A 23,176-nucleotide genomic window follows, 5' to 3' on the forward strand; every position below is an offset into this window, starting at 1 on the left:
TATTACTCTCCACCTGGTTATTACTGGAGCGATAAGGACTGTCCATAAGAGGGATGAGTTAATCCAGATACCTGAATTGACACGGCCTGACTTTTTGAATCAGATGGCATAAGTCACACTACATGTTGACCTATGCTACCTTTGCTACCTTGAAACAACAGGAGAACGTTAAGAAATATACACACGTGTGGTTAACAACAAGATTCCCTTTGTCATGTTGCTGAAATAAAAGAAAACATTGTCAGGGGAATATGACACAAGAAAATTGGAAGCGTTTTTTCTCTCTTTCTATCTATCTATCTCTGTCTGACTCTCTCTCTGACTCTCTCTCTCTCTCTCTCTCTCTCTCTCTCTCTCTCTCTCTCTCTCTCTCTCTGTCTGACTCTCTCTCTCTCTCTCTCTCTCTCTCTCTCTCTCTCTCTCTCTCTCAGTGGATCTGTGCTATTGGGTTAGCCACAACGCAAGTGAACAGCACTGACCTCGGGGGCCCTGCTATCGATCGCTCCATTGGCCAGCGTCCTTCTGGATCCTCTGTGGAGCCAACACCTCTGTCAATACACTCTGACACCCCCAGCTGACTGGCTGCCGGCCACATGTTTCCCTGCTCCAGAGCCCCACAAAACTCTCACAACAGCGGGGGAGAAAGACTTCAGAGTGTCCTGATGGAGAGGCTGCTAAATCAACTGCACGTCGGGTCGAAATGAATCGTGAATTCATTTCTCTTCATAGACGGTGACATTCGTGATTACGGTGGTCTGTGATTATATATTTATATTACTGTGATTATATATGTTTTTTTTCCAGGAAGTCTAAACTTGATGGGGGGGGGGGGCGTTGAATGCTTGGATTTCTTTTCACTTGAACGGGTCACAGCGGAAACACAATCATGAACACAGCTCATCTTTCCTCTTCATTCCGTGGGAGTCAGGGGATTGGATCTGTTTTCAAAGGTGGGTGGGACAGCTTTTCTTAATAGCTGATGATGCAGCCGTTATATAATCTTCTTAATAAAAAGTGTGTGTGTGTGTGGGGGGGGGACTGGTGCAGGCTGGTTCCTTTCAGGGTGTGTGTCGCTTCAGATGCACCTCGTGTCCATGATGTTTCCTTGGTGATTTACAGCTGCTGTGTCATTTTCATTAAATCCTGCCTACAGATGCATGGTGATGTAAACCCTGCCCTGAAACGTTCACATGGGGCACATTCACCTCCTCTCACGCACCCTCCACACTCTCACGCAAAAGGGGGAACATTGACAACTCCACGCTGGACAGTGACGAAAGACGTTGACCAATGGGGAGAAGTCTTGACGACTAAGACTAATCTGGAAAATGCTAATCGTGGTCTGGATCACACTTTGACAAAAAAAAAAATAGAAACGTAACGGCTTGTATCATTCAGGTATCGTACCATCTGGCCAAATTACATTTCAGCGAAGGCAAGACGTTTCAATTCCCGTGGACTTCATATCTTCCCTGTTCAAGTAAAAACACCAGTTATGATAGAGGGACATGTTGAAAGGTCCGTGTCACCAAGAATAATACAAACAGCAATTCCAACTTTCAAATAGGTTTCTCCGAAAGAACAATAACAAGGTCCTGTGATAAATATGGAAATCAGCATGGGATTGTCAAACGGCCTTTCAACCCTAAACGAAACCGCTGCCAAGCTGTTGATTTAGGTTGGATGTGTTTGGGCTCTTGGCTAGACTGTGTGATTGAATCTCAGGGTCGGCCTCATCGGTCACCACAGAGGGCAGATGGGGTTGGTAGAGAACACGGAGGTGTCTGAGGGACTCTGGTGGCTGAGCGGTTAGGGAATCGGGCTAGTAATCAGAAGGTCGCTGGTTCAATTTCCGGCAGTGCCAAATGACATTGTGTCCTTGCGCAAGGCACTTCACCCTACTTGCCTAGGGGGAAATGTCCCTGTACTTACTGTAAGTCGCTCTGGATAAGAGCGTCTGCTAAATGACTAACTGAAAGTGTAATGTCTGGAACACAGGTCTCTGCTGGCGTTGATCCTCCTGGAGGAATATCACACTGGATGAGGTCGGGGGAATATATGGACATGAATAAAGTGCAGGACTAGATAGAAAGACAATCCGGCGTGATCAGCGTTTCTTTGATCACCAGCAAGTACAACAAACAAGAGTCTAATCCTTAGCAGGGCTGCGTTCTTCTCGAGGGGCCTTGTGCAGTCTCTGTTCGGCGTGTGAGTTGTCGCCTGTCAGGTTGGCTAGGTAGTGTATTTAAGGGATTTAGACAGGATGGGATCACCTACAGCGTTCCTCAGAAATGGAAGCAGTAGGATTTAATAGCGCTCCTATACATCCATCCATACACACGAGAGGTTTGTTAAATGTTAAATCACGGGGACATATTTTGAACAAGGGCTGCTGGTGGGGGGGCTGTGAGGGACTTAACAGAATTGGGCCTGGCAGGAATGAGTGCGCATATAGACACTGAACAAACAATATTGATGAAATATACCGGCACGGCTTGAAAATGTAGAGTGCTTGCACACTTTCTGGGGTGCTCATTGTCCAACCTTCATGGACATCGAAATGAGTGTGTGTGTGTTTGTGGGGGGGTATTCAGTTTTTCTTTTCCCCCCCACTTCAACCTCGTAGAAATGCTTGGAATGAAAATGTGTTGGATGAAAAAACGGACCGAACCAAAATGTGTCTGTGTGTGTGTGTGTGGGGGGGGGGGGGGGGGGGGGGGATTGCAATCTCATGGGGTCCACCATCTTTAGTGGCGCACCTGCCAACCTTGATACAATAAACTAATATTCAATATTCCAATAACGTTGTTGTGGCTTAAAACAGGAAGTGCTGCAGTACTCATTGAAGATCTGTGATAGCTGGGCAAATTACAAAGTGTCCTATCTCCATAGCCTACTAAACAAGAACATGATTGATAGGCTCGAAAGGTTGCTATTACCAACGTCAAACTGAAGCTGGTGGGCGATTGCGTTCACAACCAAAGGATTGCGGAAATAACAAACATCAAACACATGTAAAATGCATGAGAAAAACAGGTTGTTATCACTTTGCATGACACCGGGATCGATTCAGATTCTATATTAAGATGTATTTCTGCTGAAGACGTTCTCCTGTCTTCTGACCCACAGTTCTGCCCGCTCTCTAAGCTTCCGACAGCCTCTCCTGTCTCATTAAGCACGACCAACTTGACACAGTCAAGGAAGAAACACGACTGTCAAATTACACAGTAACTGCATGGCACAAAGCGCCACCATGTATTCCGGTAATTTCTCGGGGCCTCAGGTAATTTCGCAGCATGTTGTCTATGGCAGGAGAACTCAAATCATTACAAGAGGGGAATGAGGTGATACTTAAGAAGCCCCCCAAAATAATATAAGGATTTGCAGACTCTCTGTTGGTGGTTTTCAAGACAGGTTGTGAGGCTGGCAGAGCTGGATACTCCAGTAATAAAGTGTGTATTACATTAGGGCTTTGGGGATGAGGAGAGAGATTCAAAATGGGATTAGTGTTTATCACAGAAACCCTAGATCCTACCCTCCATTGCTTCGTTTTGGTTTTCTCTCAGGGAGTGGGAGTTTGTCATTAAAGAGAATCTTTTTCTCTCGCCAGGTGTTGAGTACAGTATATCCTCTTCTTCGCCTCAAGAAGATAACACTCTCACGAAAGCACCAAAACTGTACTGTGGTTCTCACACTTTAGATTGAACTGCTAAACAACCAGAGGCCCTAAAGCAATTGACTGTGTGCACGTAATACAGTTAAATAATCCAGATAGCTCTTCGATGAAATCAGTTATGCTATCTGGAGGTTTTTGGGGTGGATTTAAGTTCGGTAGGAATTTCAGCTTCCTAGAAATTAGATGTTTTATCAAGGTGAATCATGAAGATGGTATGTGTATAGATACTCGTAGCCACAAGTGGACAAAAATGTGTTTTTCACGCAGTAACTTTTTATACAACTGAGATAAGATTGAACTCTGACTTCAAAGGCACCCCTAAAACCAGGGGAAATAATGAAAAGACTGATAGATCAAGACTGATATTCCCCTCAAACTTCATTCCATGCTAGCCACAACAGGACGTGTGTACAATGTGTGTTGAAATAACACTTTTCAAATCCTGGACCATGGCAATAACAAGGATTAGCTTTCTAACGATAAAACAATACCAGCTTAACTTGGCTTCTACTGGAATGTGAGTCACCAATGGTAAAAGGGAACCACTGGGTAATAAAAGAAAAACTGTTTTGAAAACATGTTCTTTTTCCATAGCGTCCTAGCTGTGCATGGCAGTGGAGTGTCAAGAAATGAATCTCTCTTTCTCTCTCTAAATCAAGCCTGAATCAATATTTCCTCTTCAGACCCCTGTATCAGCTGTCTAAGTTACCAGGAAGTACCTGGATGTGTGGAGAGCAGAGACGAGAGCAGACAGACAGACAGTGTTGGAGGTTACGCCGTGAGCAATCGCTCTCCTTTAACCCAACCAGACAGCCAGCCGTGTGTCGGCAGAGAGGGTGAAAATTGTGGGAAAATCAATGCTAATTAAGTTTCCTGGAAGAGTTATTTCTGATTTAATACAGCCTTTGCTGATGAGATTTCTTTCTTTCTTTGTTCAAGGGGTGGCAGGAGTCTGAGGGGGGGGAGGGGGAAGGAGGGTCACACAAGGCAACACTTGCCGTTTTGGGACCTGAGAGAAAATCAGTAAGGATTTATGACGGTGAAGAGGCCGTTTACTGGTTTTGTTCCTTGAATCGGTGAAGGAGGGGGGGATGGAACAGGGTGGGGGCTTGTGTGACATCCTGCCAGGGGGGCCGAGAAGCTGAGGAGGCCGCTGGGAAGTGCACATGCACATCTGTGCGTTTCCGTTGATGCATTCAAATCATAAAGGCAGGCATTGATATGCATTAGAGAGTCCCCATCAGGTGACGCAAAAAGAAAGATGGCGGGATGTGATGGCAGGGCGAGAGGCGGGGAGCAGATTGCCGCGAGCCCGTCGAATCATTCCACCTTCACCACAACCTGATTGAAATGCCAAAGGACGGTACTCAACCCTTCAGATGGGGGAAATGTACAACTGCTGCCTGAGAATTCCAATTGCTCCAATCTTCCATCATCATCATCATTATCATCTTCATCATCGTCATTCAGAAATGTGCTCTGGTGATCTTTCTCCATCATCCAGGCCATTTTCATTTGGACGCAACGTTACTGTGTCGGTGTGGGTGTGATTCAAGATTTTAAGATAGATTTTTTTTTTAATGACATTTCGGATGATTACATCCAAAGAACCCTAAGAACATGAACCGAAGGTGGGGAATAACCACAGGCAGCCTTTTAGGGTCACATGTTTTATACAAAATATGAACTTAATTCTCACATAGAGACATACAATGTTTGGCTTTGTTTTGGATATTTTACATTTTCTGAAATCATGTCCACAAGGATTTGTCGGTAATAAACCAGCAATACATGGCAGCAAATACATAGAGAAGTTATCACTCTGAAGATTGAAATACTCTTAAACAGACGTCACTAACAACACTTTGAGGGAAACATGTTCTCAACCAAAGCACAGCTGTTTCATCATGAATTACAGACAAAAATGACAGACATTCATGCACGAAGGCTTTTGTGTGCCTTTGGCTTTTAAAACAACAAAATAATAAATAAGGCATTCCGTTGTCATGATAGCAGCAATGGAAAAGTAACATATATGTATGAATATATATTAATGGATAACACGTTTTCTATCCAATTGATATACTTTCTCTACCTCCCTGTCTTAGGTTCACTCCACTACACCCTGCCCCCCCCTCCCCAGAGTACATTTGAAATGAAAAGAAGGCCTTTAATTTTTAAGTCGTGGTCACTGAAAGATGTCACAAGGACGTAGAGGAAACAAAACATGAACGAGAGGTCTTTTTTTTGTTTGTTTTTTACATCTCCAACGACAGTGCTTGGCTGTCGTGTCAAGTCCTCCATCCCCCAGAGCCTAAGAGTCGTCGTCGGTTTTGACGACGTGATAAAGGGTGACGTTGAAAAGCACCTGATGTCCGTTGTTCCAGGCGTAGAGCGCCCTCTCTCGAGCGTTGTAGTCCAGCATGGAGATGTGAAAGTACTGGTTGTGGAAGGGGATATCAGTGTACTCATAACTCGAGGTCTTTGTGGAGTACGAGTAGTAGACCTTGGCTCCGGTGACGTGAGAGTTAGTTATGTAGAGGGTTCCGCAGATCATAAAGGACTCCCCCGCGTTCCGTTTGGAATATTCCGTGTTCCAGGTCTTCAGCACCTCCAGGGTTTCGGGATCGATCTGGGAGACGACGATATTCCCCGCGTTCTGATTGGTCGCGTACACCACCCACAAGCCCAGCTCGTCGGCCATGACGTCGATGTCGGAGTATCCGCCCCACGTGTATGGATACGAGTTGTGGAAGCCTGCGTGGTCCAAGGCGCGCTGCGCCGACACCTGGCCCGTCTCAAAGTTGTACCTGACGATGATGTTGCTCTGGTACTTGTTGTAGTACAGCGAGCCGTTGTACACCACGTGGTTGGTCCCGTCCCACTTGGACGGCAGGTTGTAGGTTCGAGACACGACCCCGGAGACAAAGTCATCCATGGTCTTGTACTCGCGCACGATCCTGTTGTTGGTGTAGCTGTCCATGTACCACACCTGCAGACGGAGAGGAGATGAACACACATGCGAACATACCACAGGGAGGCGTCCAGACTTACACAGACATACCTCCGTTTATACTCGTACGCTAAGGCAAAGGTCATCCTCTGCGTCGTTGCTTTTAAGTCCGGCATTAAAAGGAGAATTTACCCGGGCTCATAAATCAAGGCGCGTTGTATATGGCGAGAGAGAGAAGCAATTAGATTTCCCCACCTTGGAAAGCACTGTATGAAAACCAACACCATGACACTGGTCATGTCAACCTTTAATAATTGTAATAAATTCCCCCCACTTGGAAAAGTCAGCAGAGATGTTTGTCCGCCGGCAAAATAACCGGACACGCCCACACAGAAAAACACATGGGCATGAGCGCACACACAGAGGCAGACCAGTATACACACACACACACACACACACACACACAAACACACACACATACATGCAGTACTCCATAACATGCACACGTTTGCACACACACGCACCCACAAGTACACGTAAGCATACGCGTACACACACACACACACATGTGAGCATGCACGTACGCACGCACCCACACTTCCAAACGATAAGACTGACCCCGTATCAGATCACGTACGCATACATGTACTCATGCACATACACACATGTGCAGTACTCCACACACACAAACCCACACTTGATCACACACATACACAAACACACACACGCAAACGCACGCGCACACACACACACACTCACCCGGTTGTTTTTGGGAGAGGCCTGTGGATCAGTCATCCATGCGCCGTAGCGGGTTCCAGATGTCTTTATGGTGACGGGTCCAGTGATTTTCATTAATTTCCCACACGCTGTTAATAAAGAAAACCCGTGATAAGAGATTCAGTTTTTTCCCCTGTTTGCCTAACTGCAGTTCTCAAGACAATTTGCTGCCTGTGCCCCCCTTGTGGAGAGCATGCTGGGTTTCTCCGACACCTTCTCCTCCCGGTCTGTTGTGTTCTGACTCTCGAGCCCTGCTTCTGAGGAAGATCGCGTGTAGGGCGACATTGGGCATTCGAAACCAATTCCAAGGTGTTATGGTTACGTTCCAGTCTCATCTGAAACGGACTCCACGGCCTACCAGTCAGCCTCCTCTATTTCAACCTCATCAGCGACGTCCCACCAATGCCGTCTTATCATCTGTTTTCAAGGTTATTCTCTCAATACTTTCAGTCAAAGAGTACAGTGGGCTTTAGAACATGCAATGCGCAGTCGGAATTGTCCCATCTGCGGTGGCTTTTGATGCGTGGGTTTTTCCCTGAGGTATGAAGAGTGGGCTCCCTCTTTGGGAAGCCTTTACTGACTGTACGGTAGCACATACTCCCTGTCATGTCACCCGAGGGAGCACATTCATATCTGCGCAGCACATGACAAGCTGTGGCAGCGTCAATCAGGGATATCTGTACAATAGGACTACAGTCGAGTCAAGAGGGGTTATCTGTACAATAGGACTACAGGAGAGTCAAGAAGGGTTATCTGTACAATAGGACTACAGGAGAGTCAAGAAGGGTTATCTGTACAATAGGACTACAGTAGAGTAAAGGAGGGTTATCTGTACAATAGGACTACAGTAGAGTCAAGAAGGGTTATCTGTACAATAGGACTACAGTAGAGTAAAGAAGGGTTATCTGTACAATAGGACTACAGTAGAGTCAAGAAGGGTTATCTGTACAATAGGACTACAGTAGAGTCAAGAAGGGTTATCTGTACAATAGGACTACAGTAGAGTAAAGAAGGGTTATCTGTACAATAGGACTACAGTAGAGTCAAGAAGGGTTATCTGTACAATAGGACTACAGTAGAGTCAAGAAGGGTTATCTGTACAATAGGACTACAGTAGAGTCAAGAAGGGTTATCTGTACAATAGGACTACAGTAGAGTCAAGAAGGGTTATCTGTACAATAGGACTACAGTAGAGTAAAGAAGGGTTATCTGTACAATAGGACTACAGTAGAGTCAAGAAGGGTTATCTGTACAATAGGACTACAGTAGAGTCAAGAAGGGTTATCTGTACAATAGGACTACAGTAGAGTCAAGAAGGGTTATCTGTACAATAGGACTACAGTAGAGTCAAGAAGAGTTATCTGTACAATAGGACTACAGTAGAGTCAAGAAGGGTTATCTGTACAATAGGACTACAGTAGAGTCAAGAAGGGTTATCGTTACAGCACGTCAGGCTCAAGTCGACCAGGGTTATCCTCGCAGCACATGACAGGCTGGAGTCAAGTCAGGGCAGGGTTATCTGTTCTGACAGGCTGGGGGAGCGGGGGGGGGGGGGGGGGGGTTGAGCGAAGCATCTGGACTCACTCAGCTTCCCCATGCAGTTGCGGAGCCGGCTGTCCAGCCGCAGAACCCTCTGGAAGAGCTCGTCGTAGTCGTACGCCCCCACCTCCTCCTGGATGCCCGTCAGCACGGCCGACAGGTTCCGGATCTCCTCCTTGAACTGGGAGACCTGCGCCGCGTCCGTCTTGTACTGCTCCAGCACGGGGATCAGAGGCACCAGCTCGTCCATCTTCTCCTTAATCTCCTGGAGGGGCGAGGGGGGCGGGGTGGGTTTGAGAGGTGGAGGGGGGGGGGGGGAAGTGGTGAGTGAGAAGGGTGGGAGGGTTGGAAGGAGAGAGGATGGAGGGGGTAGGGGGAGAGGGATAGGGGCGCGGGAGGCAGAAGGGGGCGAGGGAGAGAGAAAACGGGAGAGGGGGAGAGAGCGAGGGTGAGAAGGGGGAGAAGGGGAGGTGGAGAAGATTGTCAGGATTAGATTGATGGCCACAGGGAGATTTACGTCCACCCTCTGTGATGTGCGAGGTGGAGGAGGAGGGGGTTTCCACTGTTGAATGGTTAACAACAGACACGCTCGATTCTGACAGGGCTGTCTCCAGCCTTCAGGACTGAGGACGTTCTGTAATACAAGTGGAGCATTGTTGGGTGGTCGACCTGCATGGCTACCTGGAAGTTGCGGGCCAGGACGGCTTTCCTGCTGTCTTCGACCTGCCTGAACTTTGTCCTCAGCCCCTTCATCTGGTTCTCCATCTTCATGACGTACTGGAAATCCCTCTGGGTGCGGAGGTTCAGAACCTCGATGGACTGGGACATGTTCTGGACCTGCAGACAGAACCCAAATCCTCAAAACAGTTATGAACTCAAACCCTTCAAACATCAGAGGTAAAAGACAACACTACACTGCATTTCTCAGCTGGCGGGTTGACAAATTGTTGAGAGTTTTGACATATGGACCTAACACTGTGTGATGAATGTGAGGTAAATGATCTCAGTTTCTGGCGCTCTGCACGTCTGTTGTTTTCTCATCCCTCTCCAAGTATTGGGTTTCCAACGGGAGAAACAAAATGAGCAGGCTTCTGGGTTCTCCTGTGTTTAACAGACTATGTCAGGCAGCTGTGCCCAACACATCTGCATAATGATACAGGCAGAGCTTAGCCTCCCTGTATTTGATTAAAAGCCAAGCTATTAGTCATCAGTACAGGTATTAATGGCTTCTTAAATCACTCTAACTTTGGCACTGAAATGACTTGTCATAGAGCTGTATAATAAGTCATGTACTTTGGATGTGAAAGCAGAAGTTATATTCTACTACAGAGGGTACAATTTCTGGGGAAATTGTGTCCTCCCCACAATTTACAAAATTGTGGGGTATGCTCTGGTATATTTGGAAGCCCTTCGACTAGTTAGCTCCTGCAATTCCCACACAGCAGAAGTGTAGTAGTTAGCTAGCTCTACAATTTACCGGGCCTAGGTCTGAATCTATTTAGACCACAGCTGCCAGCTGTAGGTAGCCTATATGCAGGTAGCAACGCTAGTACTAAATAACTATATAGCTGGTCGGTTCCATGACGCCGGGTAAGTAGGGCTCGTGAGACTGCTCACCAAAAGAACGAAGGGGAACACACTTGTCTAGCTGTTGTTAAGATATGTTGATTCAACTTTCCTTGACTACTATATTCAACTCTGTTAAAGTGTAACTGGGCAGTTTACCTGGAAAAGATCATGCACCAGATATCTTCTTCAAGTTTTAAATGTGTACAGTACAGTGTGTGTGTGTGTGTGTGAATGAATGAATAAAGACCTTTATTGCCCCGAGGGGAATTTGTTCTGCACCAAGAGCTTAAAAACAGAGATACATTCAATACTGCAGACAGGACAGCAGAGTGGACATAACACAATTATTAAAAAGCACAACGAGGCAATAAAGGCAAGAAAAAAATAATACAAAGATACAACTGAAGGCATCGCGGTAATAATGTGAGTACGTATGTGCGCGTGGAAGAACATAAGGTTGTGTTTGTGTGTGATTGTGTTTGAGCGTGTGTGTGTGTATAAGTGTATGGGTGCGTGCCAGTACGTGTGTGCACAAGTGTGTGCTTGTCAGTGTGTGCGAGTGTCAAGGTGTGTCAGTGTGCGTTACCTTCTCCAGGAGCTGGCGTAGCTGTCTGCTCTTGGCGTCCCGGGAGCACAGGCTCTGTTCTGGAGCCACGACTGTGCAGATACAGCGACCATCTGCATCCTGCGCTGAGCTGTACACCTGCCAGCCCTCCTTAGGCCCGATGGTCTACAGACAGACAGACACACACACACAGGCACGCACGCATGCACATTCACACACGCACGGATGCACAAACACAAACACGCACACACAGACAGTTATTCCAACAAAAGATGCTTGTCTGGACTTTCCAAAAACTCCAATGTTCGGGGAGGTCCCATTCCATTTTGGGGTTTGCTCAAAACAAACTGGACCATATGGTGTGATATGATGTGTCAGTCTGCTGCTGCTGGTTCCAGTACATTGACTGCTTTGGCAGACAACAATGACTCAATCTCAGGCTGAACTATCCACCCCAGCCTGTCCATCTTCTTCACAAAGTCTCAACTCCCACAGAGAGAGGGAGACAGAGAGAGGCAGACACACCGTAAACAGAGAGTTAGCCTACAAGAAGCAAGCTTGACAGGGAGGGAGCAAGGGAGGGAGGGAGGGAGAGACACACAAATGATAGGGAGGAAATAAGCAAGAAGCCGAGAGACGTATGAACACTGGAGGAGAGAGGGAGAGACATAGATGAAATAAGAGGGAGAGACAGGGACAGAGGTAGAGGGAGAAAGACAGATAGAGGAAGAAGGAGGGAGAGAGAGAGAGATACACAGACCACGTTCTCTGGGAAGAGAGTAAACTAGTGATTGTCCACTGAGCCTGGCTTCAGCAGAACACCTTAGTGAGGATGATTAATGACCACACTCTCAAGTGCATCTCTGTGAAACCAATGCAGCCGGCTCTCTTCTATCTAACTTAAATAGGAATATTGAATTGCAAAGGTTGAAAAAGACGATGGAGTTTGAAGTATGAGCTTTTCACTGGAAGAAACTGTTTTGTCTAACCGGCAGTAAATTATAAACACAATCTAATTATCAAGACCTTGCTTTGATATCCAGTTTTCCGCAAATCATTTGCCAAATCAAACCACTAATTGGGGGTTTTATTATGCAGGTCCTGTTACTCACTTAGATAGTCACACACATTTCTGGTCTCTGCTCAAACGCACATACAACAGACTCTGTTGAGCTCTGCATTGAACCCACCAATCACATCTGAGGTGGTTCAGCGACACCCCCACCTGCACACAACACAGGCCTGCAACATCGCACACGCACAGACACCCCAACGAGTACGAAAAGCACACACACTCATACGCGGCGCGGTTCATCCAAGAAAGGTAGTCAAACAGAAACATTCATTTTGTGCCCTTTCGATACAAGATTAAATTCACACCAAAAAGAAGCCTAGGGAACAGTGTACTCCTCTGTTTGCATGAACGTCTCTCCACGTTTGCGTCCATCGATCAAACTGTCTAAACAAAGGCTGTGAGATATTAGAGCCGACTGAAGTGGAATGCACATGTCTGGACTGTAATTGATGATCGTCCTCCTTAAACGAGTTAACATCTCTGCTCTAACCGAGAACAATACGAATTTGAGTGTGTACGTCTCCCTGACTGAATGGGCCCAGAAGTCAGTCGTTCATGGGAGTCTGAACATGCCAAACAGTGACCTGCATGTAGCAGCCTTGCAGGATGGGGGTGTGACAAATGCCAACAACAGCCCCCCCACTCCCCCCCCCCCGTCTAATGTCAAGGCCGCACACACACAAAGGGGTGGCTTGGAATAGAGTGTGACTGATAGTGTTTGTGTGTAGGTGTGTGTGGGTGTGTGTCTGTCTGATAGTGTTTGTGTGTGGGTGTATATGTGGATCTGATCGAGTATGTATGTGTGTGTGTGTGTATGTGTGTGGACCGGGAAGGTTGTGTTTGTATTGTAAACATGACACAAAGAGAGGCAGACACGACAACAGATAGGTGCGTGTGGGAAGCGCACGGCAGGTGGATGGAGAGAGATAGCGGGCGAGAGAGACAGAGGAGAAGACACAGGGCGCTTGTGATTGCCAGGGAGAAATCGCCCGGGCGACAGCACCGGAGAGAAATTCATTTCCTCGAAACCCGTCACAAGCGCGGACTCCTCTGACCCTGCAGAAAACGACGGCACGGATCATTCCGGAAGAGATCATCGCCGAGTGACCCGAACCCAGTCCCATCCAGCAGACACCTCTCACCTCACCCCTCCAGAAGCGTGTACCACCGCCCGTTCTCCCGCCGAACGAACCCTCGCCTCTGTCACGCGCACTGGGAACAGACAGCCGAGAGAGAGCGATCAAACACTATCTTTTTAAGCAAAGATAGTGGGGAGCTCCATCCCATAGTGAATGACTTGTGGTGCCACGACCGGAATACCGATTAGATGCACCTAAGTGAGCCAGACTCCTCTGTGTCTACCTCCACAAACAGGCTGGTTTGCAGTACACCGTCCCCAGATCACCCCGTACCTCGGTATCGAGCTCACGCTCGCCCTGTTCACGTCGCCATGACGGCGATCATGCAGCGATCATTAGCGAGCTACTAATTGGAGGACCGCATCCATGATCAGGCCAGTTGATTAGATGTGGAGGAGGTCTTACTAAGACAGAAGCGACTCAGTTCATTCTCCTCTCGGCACAACTCCCACAATGCTTTGCAGTGACAGACGTCTGGCGAGGAAGTCGAAGCTCCTCCGAGCTACAATCACGGTAATTAAGAGGGGAGCGGGGAGGAATCTAGAAAGCCCCCCCGGGAAACTGCACCCAGCGCCTGGAATCATTCTTCGAATTGCATTAGTTGTCTCATAATCACCCGGAGGACAAGTAATTTAGCCATCTACGCCGCGATATGAGGTGTCAGTGCCTCAGACATCATTTAAATGGTGGGGATCTTTGCTACAGAAGTCACCGAGGAGCCCGTGGGAATCTCACCGTGACAAACAGCGACCTGCTTATAGTAGTGTGTAGCGTGGCAGGATGTGACGACGCCGACCACAGTACGCCCCGTCTAATGTAGAAGCCAACAAAAGGGTGATTCTGGGCCTTGATTTTGAAACGGGAATGTTTGGGTCGACATGGAAAACAGCAGAACGCAGACTCGATGATACTAAGACTACGATCACCTAGAATCTATCTTCCACTTTTTTCTTTTAAGCACGGTATTATAGTGTGTTTTGACTGTATTTATTTTACACGCGTTCCTTGAGCTTCTGATGTGGTAAGGGGAGAGGGGAAACGGAGTGTGGAACCCCAAGCAGTTACGTAAATAAGGAATTTGTGGAGTGGGATTATCAATCTCCTGCCAGTGGTACATGGTTTGTGTACACATGATCACTAATGGCATTGTCTTTTTTTCTTTTTTTACAATGCTGCCTGTGTGTAGTTTGTTTTGTTTTGTGATGACATCGCTCAGGCTTGTCATCTTTCATTTTGATTCTGCGGAATCATCACAGACAGCCACTGTCCTTAAGTGCTGACTCACACTGAGAGAGAGACAGAGAGAGAGACAGAAAAGGAACAATAACAAGAATAGAAGTTATTAATAGTTTGCTAAGAATTATCTGAAAGAACCAAGGAGTTAGAAAGGATCTCTTTGACCATATAGGTCAACACAAACACAAGTCATGAACACATAGACAGAACATGGACATGTTTTGCTTGGGTATTTTATATGGATAGTATGTCTTTTAATCATCAGTCATTAAGTCTACAGCAATGGATATGTCTTCCAGGTGCATAACACCATTTGTAATCACTAAACACCAGTTCCCAACCATCTTTTTAATCATGAAAAAATGTGTCGGCCTCATAGCAGGCCCAATTAGTTGCCTGGCATACTGCAACGTGGGAATAGCTGTATCAGTATATCATTCACTTGGAGATTCTCCCCAGGGAAGTACTTAAGTACCTGATGTGGAAACTGTGCCACAAAATAGATGGTATCACATTTTCCTGGGCTGCTTGAAGATTAGGCACTGGAGCTGAAAAACGTCCTGCTAAACCATGACTTGTTACAGAAAATTAGAAGGGGAAAACAATTATCGACGACTGGTTTGTGCGCGTTCGACTACACGCACATTCCTCGAACATCTATACGTTCACTATTCGGACACAAGTGCGACCCCTTTTGGTTTAAATTAGTTTTCAGCACCAAGCGAGTGGACAGCTCCACCGAGACCCACACATCACGTGCCACACACATGAACGTGTGCGTGCCCGGGCAGGTTGGGACGCTCATCCAACCTTTTCATCACGGACCATTTCATCATATATTACACTACCGCAGACACGTTAACTATTGTTAATCACTAAGTCAATTTACTGTGGTTGACCGCTGACCAGGAAATAGCATCGTGAACACAGTAAATTGAAAAGATGATTTGACCGACATGTATGCAGCAGTTTCAAATAGCTAAAGCAACATATGAGCAAAGTTTCACGCCACAAAATTACAAGAAAAGGCTTCCTCGTTATCATAGGGTGTCACACAAAATCAATTATTCACTGACATATACCTAACCTACTTGGATTGGCTGGCTGCAGTAGCCTACTTCAACACCAAAATTCCCTAAGACATTAGACAACAGTAAACAACAAGCTTGAGATATCTTAGAGGGATGCACTGTTTTTTTGTTGTTGTTGAAAAAAAGCACATTTGGACATGGGTAAAATGGTCCATATTTGGCTCTGATATTTGTGTGGACTTGGGTTTCAGTGCAGCGAACCCACGTTGCCTGTGTTCACTGTCCACTGCCCTTTTCCCCCACATGCAGCTACAATCAAAAGCAAACTCGGATAAAGTATCTTACAATAACATTTCATTAAGAGTTCAATTCATATCAAGTATCCAATATTTTGTATACCCTATAGATAATATATAACAAACCAGTAATAAACACAAAGGGCTCACACATTTCTTTCAACTAACAAATGTGATTTTAGCCTCTTTTTACCTCCATTTACCCTCGTCGACATCCGGATTGGTTCTATTTGGATAGCTAGTTATTACAGGGGGCAACATGTTCTGTTCTGTTAAAAAAAAACATAGGCTAAGTTATTATTGAAGAAATTAAGGTGAATCAAAATCAACCCGCATGCACCTTAGTAAATAAAAGTAAAGGCAGCGTTTAGCACGCAGTCCTGTGGACGCTGCGCGTGCCCTGCCTTCATCTGACCGGACGGGACTCACCATTGAAGGATATAATCCGAAGATCATAAGTGAAAGCACGGGATACAGGACAGTCAACAAAACCCGCATACTGTCGGAAAGCCAGTTGCACTTCTCACGCTTGTTCACGCGCAGGTCTCACTGCGGGACCGTCACGTCGCTGCTGGTATATGCCCGCCGTTCAGAGCTCTCCAAAGGAACAAGCGTGATAGATCCACATTCATTACACCGCTCCGGGGACTCTCTTGCGTGAAGACAATACAGAACACCGCTGTTTGGACACAACAGACATAGAAAAAAAGTTTCAGCCTGGAAGAGGACAGATCTAGACTGCAGGGGAGGTGCACAACGGATATGACATCATTTAGTGTGTCTTGATTATTTGAGGAAAACGTTTCATGATGTTGATCAGTGCCAAGACCTGCCACTCCCCTCACAGAACCCAATCTAGCTACACACACACACACACGCACACACACACACACACACACACACACACACACACACACACACACACACACACACACACACACTCAGTGGATACAGAATCAAATGCGTTTATTGAGGCTTGGTGATATGAGTGTAGAGTAGAAACATGAGACTGGATACTCTAAAAACACATCTACTCCCAGAGGACTGTTGACCACACACCGCATCAACAAGTCTCAGAACATAGACTATAGGGGAGCAACATGGCCAAAATCAGATTTGCCAATGCCTCTGGGGTACAACTGATTGTATGTGGCTGACTAAAACTACACTTACTTGTTTCATCCAAAACACCTGAGAATGTTCACGCTCATTTCTCACAACACTAAAGGTGAACTTGTTCGTCTGTCGCCGTCCTCTGGAGCGGAGAGCAACGGTGATTTGTTTACGCCGACGACAGAAGCAAATCTCGCCCACGCATCTGCCAGTACCCCCACCTCCGCTTACCCAGCGTATTCAACTGTTCACTCGTCCAGGCACCGTTGAAAGAGAGGGGAGGGGTTGGCGTGCCTGGTGGGTAAATGTGTGTGTGTGTGCGTGTGAGGGGGGAGGGCTCCATTGCCTGTGGCCACCACAACTGCGTCTGTTGCCCAGCGATGCTGGCCTGCGAGGGGGAGTCTTCATGCCTCTGTTGCTGGGCTCGGTGGGTTGGGAGCCAGGAGGGGCTGCAGTGTGGGGGGCCGGGGAGACACGGGGGTGGAGAGGTGTAGCCTCCGATCCGGAGAGGACCCACCAAGGAACATGAGAGACCCTCCCAGCCCCCACCCCACCTCCCCCCTTCGCGCCATCTTCACCCTCTTCTAGTCATTTTCTCTCTCCAAAACCACATCAAGTCAGCTCTCCCCCCTAAATGGACCTCCCCCCCACTATGTGTTCTGAAAATGAGTTCTGTTCCATAACTACACACATCTCGGTCTCCTTCAGCTTTTCTCTCTTGTAATCTCTGTCTCTCTTTTCTCTCTCCCGCTGTCACCTTCTTTGGCTGTCTCTCCTGTGGCTTTGTCGAATCACAGGTAACAACTGTCTGGGTTGTTTAGGATGTTTACGATGAAATAATGGTTGTTCAGATGCATTCATTTCATGTTCAAAAAGAAAAGCGTCTGTGTGTGTGTTTGTATGTGTGAATGAATGCAAGCGTGTGTGTGTGTGAGTTCGTCGATGTATGTGTGCGTGAGTGTATCTGTGTGTGCGTGTGTTCGTCCATGCATGTGTGCGTAGCAGTGTGATGTTGTTCCCCTAGATTATGCACTAAGTTGCACACAATGACCAATTCAAACAGGTCAGGTCAAGAGGGGATGTTTATCGTTTGATAATAATACTACTAATGATAATATTTCAGTGTTTTTTTATTTAATTGCAGATGAATAGCTAATGTTAATGTTTGGTGTACAAACACTTTTTCATATCAATATTGTACATACATGTGATAAAAAAATAAATATATATATACATATATTTTGGTTTGACCCATCACACGTTATCTGGATTTTCACATCTCCCTATTGTTCTTTTTGACCTTTGGTTATCAAGGTGAAAACTGTGGTAATGTTACACAACGTGATGTTAATCAAACATACAATTTGTTACCATGTGGACACAAAAAATGTACGTTAACCTAAGGTACTTATTGTAGTTTGTGGGGACAGTGGTTGAGAAAGTTTCCATGCGCTCACGCTGGTGGCCAGGTGCTGGGAGTTGCTCCAAGGGCTAACATATTGAATGTGTTGTCTCTTCGTGTGCAGTGTGCAGGCGAATAAAAAAGACTAACCAGCACACGACGTTGCGGCAGTGTCCTAATTGAAACGACACAACGCAAAACAAATCTCGTTCCATGTGAATGAGTGTGTCTGTGTGTGTGATAGTGTGTGTGTGTGTGAGAGTGTGCAGGGTCCGCGGTGTCTCTAATGAGCAGACTGGGGACATGATATCAGTGGTCTCAGGGCTCGTCTTAGTGCACAGTAAGCACCACTCCACACCATCACAGTGTAACCACTATAGCGCACCCCACCCTCCAGCTCCCTCTCTCCTCTGACCTCACCGCAAACACCACACTCCACCTGTTATCCATCCTTGAGCCACACGCACCTCTCTCTCTTTCTCTTCCTCTATCTCTCTGTCACCTTTCTTTCTTTCTCTCTCTCTCTCTCTCTCTCTCTCTCTCTCTCTCTCTCTCTCTCTCTCTCTCTCTCTCTCTCTCTCTCTCTCTCTCTCTCCCTCTCTATCCCTCACTTTCTCTCGCTCACGCATTTTTTTTTCTCCTTCGCCTGACTTGTTGCTCAGCAACATCAGCTGATAGTTTCCATGAGGAGGTAACTTTGTTCTGTTTTGTTGTTACGTATTGCTGCCAGTCTGAAGGGAAACGGTGAATTCTTGAAAGTCACACTTGAAAGCAGCGACATCTTTCACTCCCTAATTACTGTCAGCTTTGGTGTTTAGGTCTGTGTGTTTTACCACGTGTGGTGCTGAAAACAAATTCATTTCAAACCACCAATGTGATTGGCTTACCTTTCAAGAGTTATTTGAATAGGAAGAACATTTTTTATAATTGTGTATTCCTATTTACGTAAATGTCGAAACGTTCAATCAGAGGCACTGAATGGCTGTTGAGATGGCACACAAAGATGGGACACACTTTGAAGGTTGTGAAAGCTTTTGAGCCATTGTTAACGGAGAACAAACGTCTTTACAGTAAAAGGAGAGCGAGAGAGAGAAAGAAAGAAAGAAAGAAAGAAAGAAAGAGAGATAAAGAGAGCGAGAGAAAGAAATGCCAAGGGGAAGAGGAAGTTGTTGACCTTCCAACAACTTCAGTAATGAAATCCAGGATTTTGTCCCTCCAGCTCAATCACTCCTTAAAACAAAGACATCACCACTTGAACATGTTAGACGTGCGACATCATCCACTGAGCACTTTAGAAAGCACCTTGCTTATTGCACTCCTAAATTGGTTTTCACTAATGAAGTCCTCGTGCACTTCAAGGAATTCTCGGAAGCAGTGCTGGACGAATTCAAACTTCCAGCCATCACATCCAGGGATGTTGAAGTGTGTGTGTGTGTGTGTGTGTGTGGGGGGGGGGGGGGGCAATGGTGGGCAGGGCACTCAAAAAGCTTTGAGTGAGAAATTGATGAATGAAAAAACAGACATAACCAATAAGGGCAGGGGGGGCCATATTGCAATCTCTTCATGCGTCTCTGATCACGTCGACACGTTTATATAAAATATAGTCAAAATGAGGAAGGGGGGCAAAATGCAATAGCGACACGGGGCCCGAAATTCTAAGAGGTGCCCCTGCTTTTACCCCAGAACTCGATTGATCTTTATCTTTCCCCTTATTCCGTTTTTTTTGTTCCTCGTATGTGTAAACCTACTTGTTAACAAACCTGATTCCGACAACTCTGAACCCCCCCCGCAGACGGCGCCACGTTCGCCCTCTCTTGGCCCCCTGCCAAGCGTCTCAGCTGCTCCCGACAGCTGACACACAGCCCCTCTCTCCTGGGCGGCCAAGGCACACCGAGACCTGGCCCTCCGTTGGCAAGCGATCACACAGCACTCACAGAAGACAGGAAAGCGAACGTTAGCAGCAGGTGGATCGTGCCCTATCACGTTTGCAGCGTGGCTCTGGGTGAATGGGCGGGTGGCTTGGCAGAGGCATGCCAGGCGGCTCAGCGGCTGTCTCCAGATGCGGCTCCGTGGCTCTAAGGCTCGGTCTGTGGGTCGGTGGGTGGGCAAAAAGGGGTTGCAGCTTTTGTGAGTTTGCGTTTGTATGTGTTGGGTTTTATTGGGAGCTTGAGGGTAGCATTTGTTGGATGTCATAGTAGGTCTATATTAGGATTATATGAACATGTAGGGTTGGGGTTACATGTATCTACACATCCATCACCAAACAGCAGTGGAGGTTTTCAACTGGGGAGGCCAAGCTGGGGCCAGTATAGAGGGGCCAGTGACATGAAACATTATTGTTGTCATATTGTTTCAAGTTTTCTTCACTGCATTGCAGGCATCACTAAGCAAAAGACCATGTTTGTAATTATTCCACAGTTTATTTTCCTTTCCCTTGCATTTTGACATTTGCATCACACAGTTTTGTGGTTTCTTGCAAAAAGAACATGATCACAAAATTGCATTGTGATAATTGTTTAAGCTTCTATGTTTAGGGATGCCACAAGGGGTTCAAGCTCGGTGGTTTACTTTGTTTTTGGTTTGCTTTGACGTGTGTGTACGTGTGTGTGTTTTTGCTGCTCTGTATTTCATGGGTGGCTCAGAAGAGGGGCTTCAACCCCCCCCCCCCCACCACCAGAATCACCCATGCAATACAGAGCAGCAACGACACACACACGTACACACACATTAAAGCCAACCAAAGACACCGACTAGATCGAAACTCATTTAAAAGAAAGATTAAAAACAAAAGAAACGGAAAGCGACAACATCAAAATGAAAGTGTCTGCAGAGATGAGACGTCTCCCCTCCAGGAACTGCAGCGCCTCGGTCCTCCAGCCGGCCACCTCCGCCTCACCCTCCTTCCTTTCATTAGAACCCCAAGATGTGACAGTGGCATAGCAACCGTAACCATGTTCTGTTTTTTGATGGCTTCCGTTTTTGGTTGAGATTACACGGAATGAGCCACGGTCCATTTCATGGGAGGTTGTCTGTCAACGCAAACCAAAATTGTGACTCATGCTTTCTTTTGCTCAGTGTCACCCAACAACATGTACAGCATGTTCATATAGGTACATTTTCAGTACCAATACACGTGTGGAAACATGTACACATGTTCTGTAATTTGACGACAACATCTCGCTTCAAAAGGAAAAGCCTAAATAGACAGAAGGGGCTACTCTCAGTAATGCTGTGCTCTTCTAAACGCTCCTTGTGGCCTCCTTTCAACACACCACAGTCCAGGACACTGAGTCATCCACTATGTCTTTTGTTTCCTCACAGTGTTCCTCCTTCAGCTCCGCCACGACTTCCCCACTCAATGCCAACGCACAACATCGTAGTACGGTCGGCAAGCCGTGTTTTTATTAGCTCAAGGTGTCAGATATGTGTGTGTGTGTCTGTGCAGGTTAAGGTCAGTGCCTATTCACAAAGGCCTGCTACTTTTTCCAAACCCACCCGCACAAAAAATACCCCTGAAACATATCATTAAAATGTCAGCTTGCCAGCTTACGGTCAAACATTCTGGAATGGGCCATTCATCTTAACAGCTGAAGCATTCAGTCGCTTGCGGACCCCTCGTGTTTTAAATGTAATTCCCATTGTGAAATGCCTTCCAGCTTTTTCCAATAAAATTCAGCCTTCACTCCCACTTCCTGTCTGCAGTACACTGAGACTTATTGAGCTGTTTAGTCTGCTGGCTCCAGTCCCAGACACTACAGCTGAGGTGTTTATAGAAACGGCACACAACTGTACATTTCCCACGTAGATTTCTCACTTAATTATTGCTTCTTGAGGGAGCGTGGTCGTGGGGGGCCGGCATGCAATTTGAAAACAAGCACATTGCGTTAAGTGGTTTGATGACTGCGGAAATGGAACACAACAGTTGTCATGTTCACGTTTGCATGTGAGTGAAATGAAGTGATTTTCCGTCCGGTGGGAATTCTCGGGCATGGCGCTTTGCGCTCCCTCGGAGAGCTGTCTCTGTTCTCATCACGTCTGAACAGGGGAACAGATTCAGGGACGACAGGCTGTCATAAACACGGCTCTTGCATTCAAGTCACATACGGTCATCCCATGCTAAATACAGGATTGATTTTTCGATCCTATCCTTTTTTCTCTCCGTGACATAACCACGCCTGTGAAGCGACGTCATCCCTGACGAGTAGTGTGGCTCGTCCACATCAGCTCTGTGGTTAGGGTTATATGTTTAATGTGTGCACCTTCCTGCCTAAATAAATTCCTTGTCTGTGCAAACTTTTATGGCGATTAAAACCCTTCTGATTTTGATTCTGGGAGGTGGATGGAAGGTGATTCCAAGCGACCCTTTCATGCGTGCAATGGTGCTTCCAAACCCTTTGGGACTCGCTTAGGAACTTTACGTTAGTGGGAATGTGGGAATATTCACCACGTTAGGGACATCAGCATGCAAGAACTCTGTTTTATGTGTGATGGTGGCAGTATGTAGAGAGACAGGAAAGGCAGAGGAGGGAGATAGAGAGGGGGTGACATTCAGTAAGTGACCTGGGCTGAGATCACACCCTGCAATATGGCATTAGTAAGAGAGGTGGGGGGGGAGAGAGAGAATTGAGAGAGCAAACAAGAGAGAAATATTAGGAGAGACATACTCACAAACATGTTGTCAGTCAGAGGGACAAATTCAGACTCACTGGTAATTGCCCAACTGTACGAACATAGATTTTTTTCCAGGAAATTAATAATTCACCAAATCAATTCTGCCTTCCTTTAGAGATTGGTCAGTGGGTTGG

At 46.5% G+C, this 23,176-nt stretch overlaps 1 protein-coding gene across 1 annotated transcript; it reads right to left on the reverse strand.

Moving 5' to 3' along the window:
* Positions 1–5,990: 5,990 nt before the first annotated feature.
* On the reverse strand, positions 5,991–16,354 carry olfm3a (olfactomedin 3a). Its single transcript, XM_084703076.1, has 6 exons — positions 16,286–16,354; positions 11,101–11,244; positions 9,627–9,782; positions 8,991–9,210; positions 7,389–7,495; positions 5,991–6,668 (listed from the first exon to the last, which is right to left on the reverse strand). Exons 1-6 carry the CDS (start codon positions 16,352–16,354, stop codon positions 5,991–5,993), a joined length of 1,374 nt encoding a protein of 457 aa, XP_084559202.1.
* Between the last annotated feature and the right edge of the window lie 6,822 nt (positions 16,355–23,176).

This window comes from Hypomesus nipponensis, chromosome 8, assembly GCF_054491055.1.
Source record: "Hypomesus nipponensis isolate SF chromosome 8, ASM5449105v1, whole genome shotgun sequence".
Taxonomy (NCBI): Eukaryota; Metazoa; Chordata; class Actinopteri; order Osmeriformes; family Osmeridae; genus Hypomesus; species Hypomesus nipponensis.

What these genes read in the sequence shown, in the direction of transcription:
- olfm3a (XM_084703076.1), bottom strand. Translation starts at nt 16,354, where the DNA reads ATGCGGGTTTTGTTGACTGTCCTGTATCCCGTGCTTTCACTTATGATC. An exon ending in TACGCCAGCTCCTGGAGAAG is followed by an intron (nt 9,783 to 11,100) that starts GTAACGCACACT and finishes TTCTGTCTGCAG; the next exon opens with GTCCAGAACATGTCCCAGTC. An exon ending in CCTCTCCCAAAAACAACCGG is followed by an intron (nt 6,669 to 7,388) that starts GTGAGTGTGTGT and finishes CTCCGTCTGCAG; the next exon opens with GTGTGGTACATGGACAGCTA.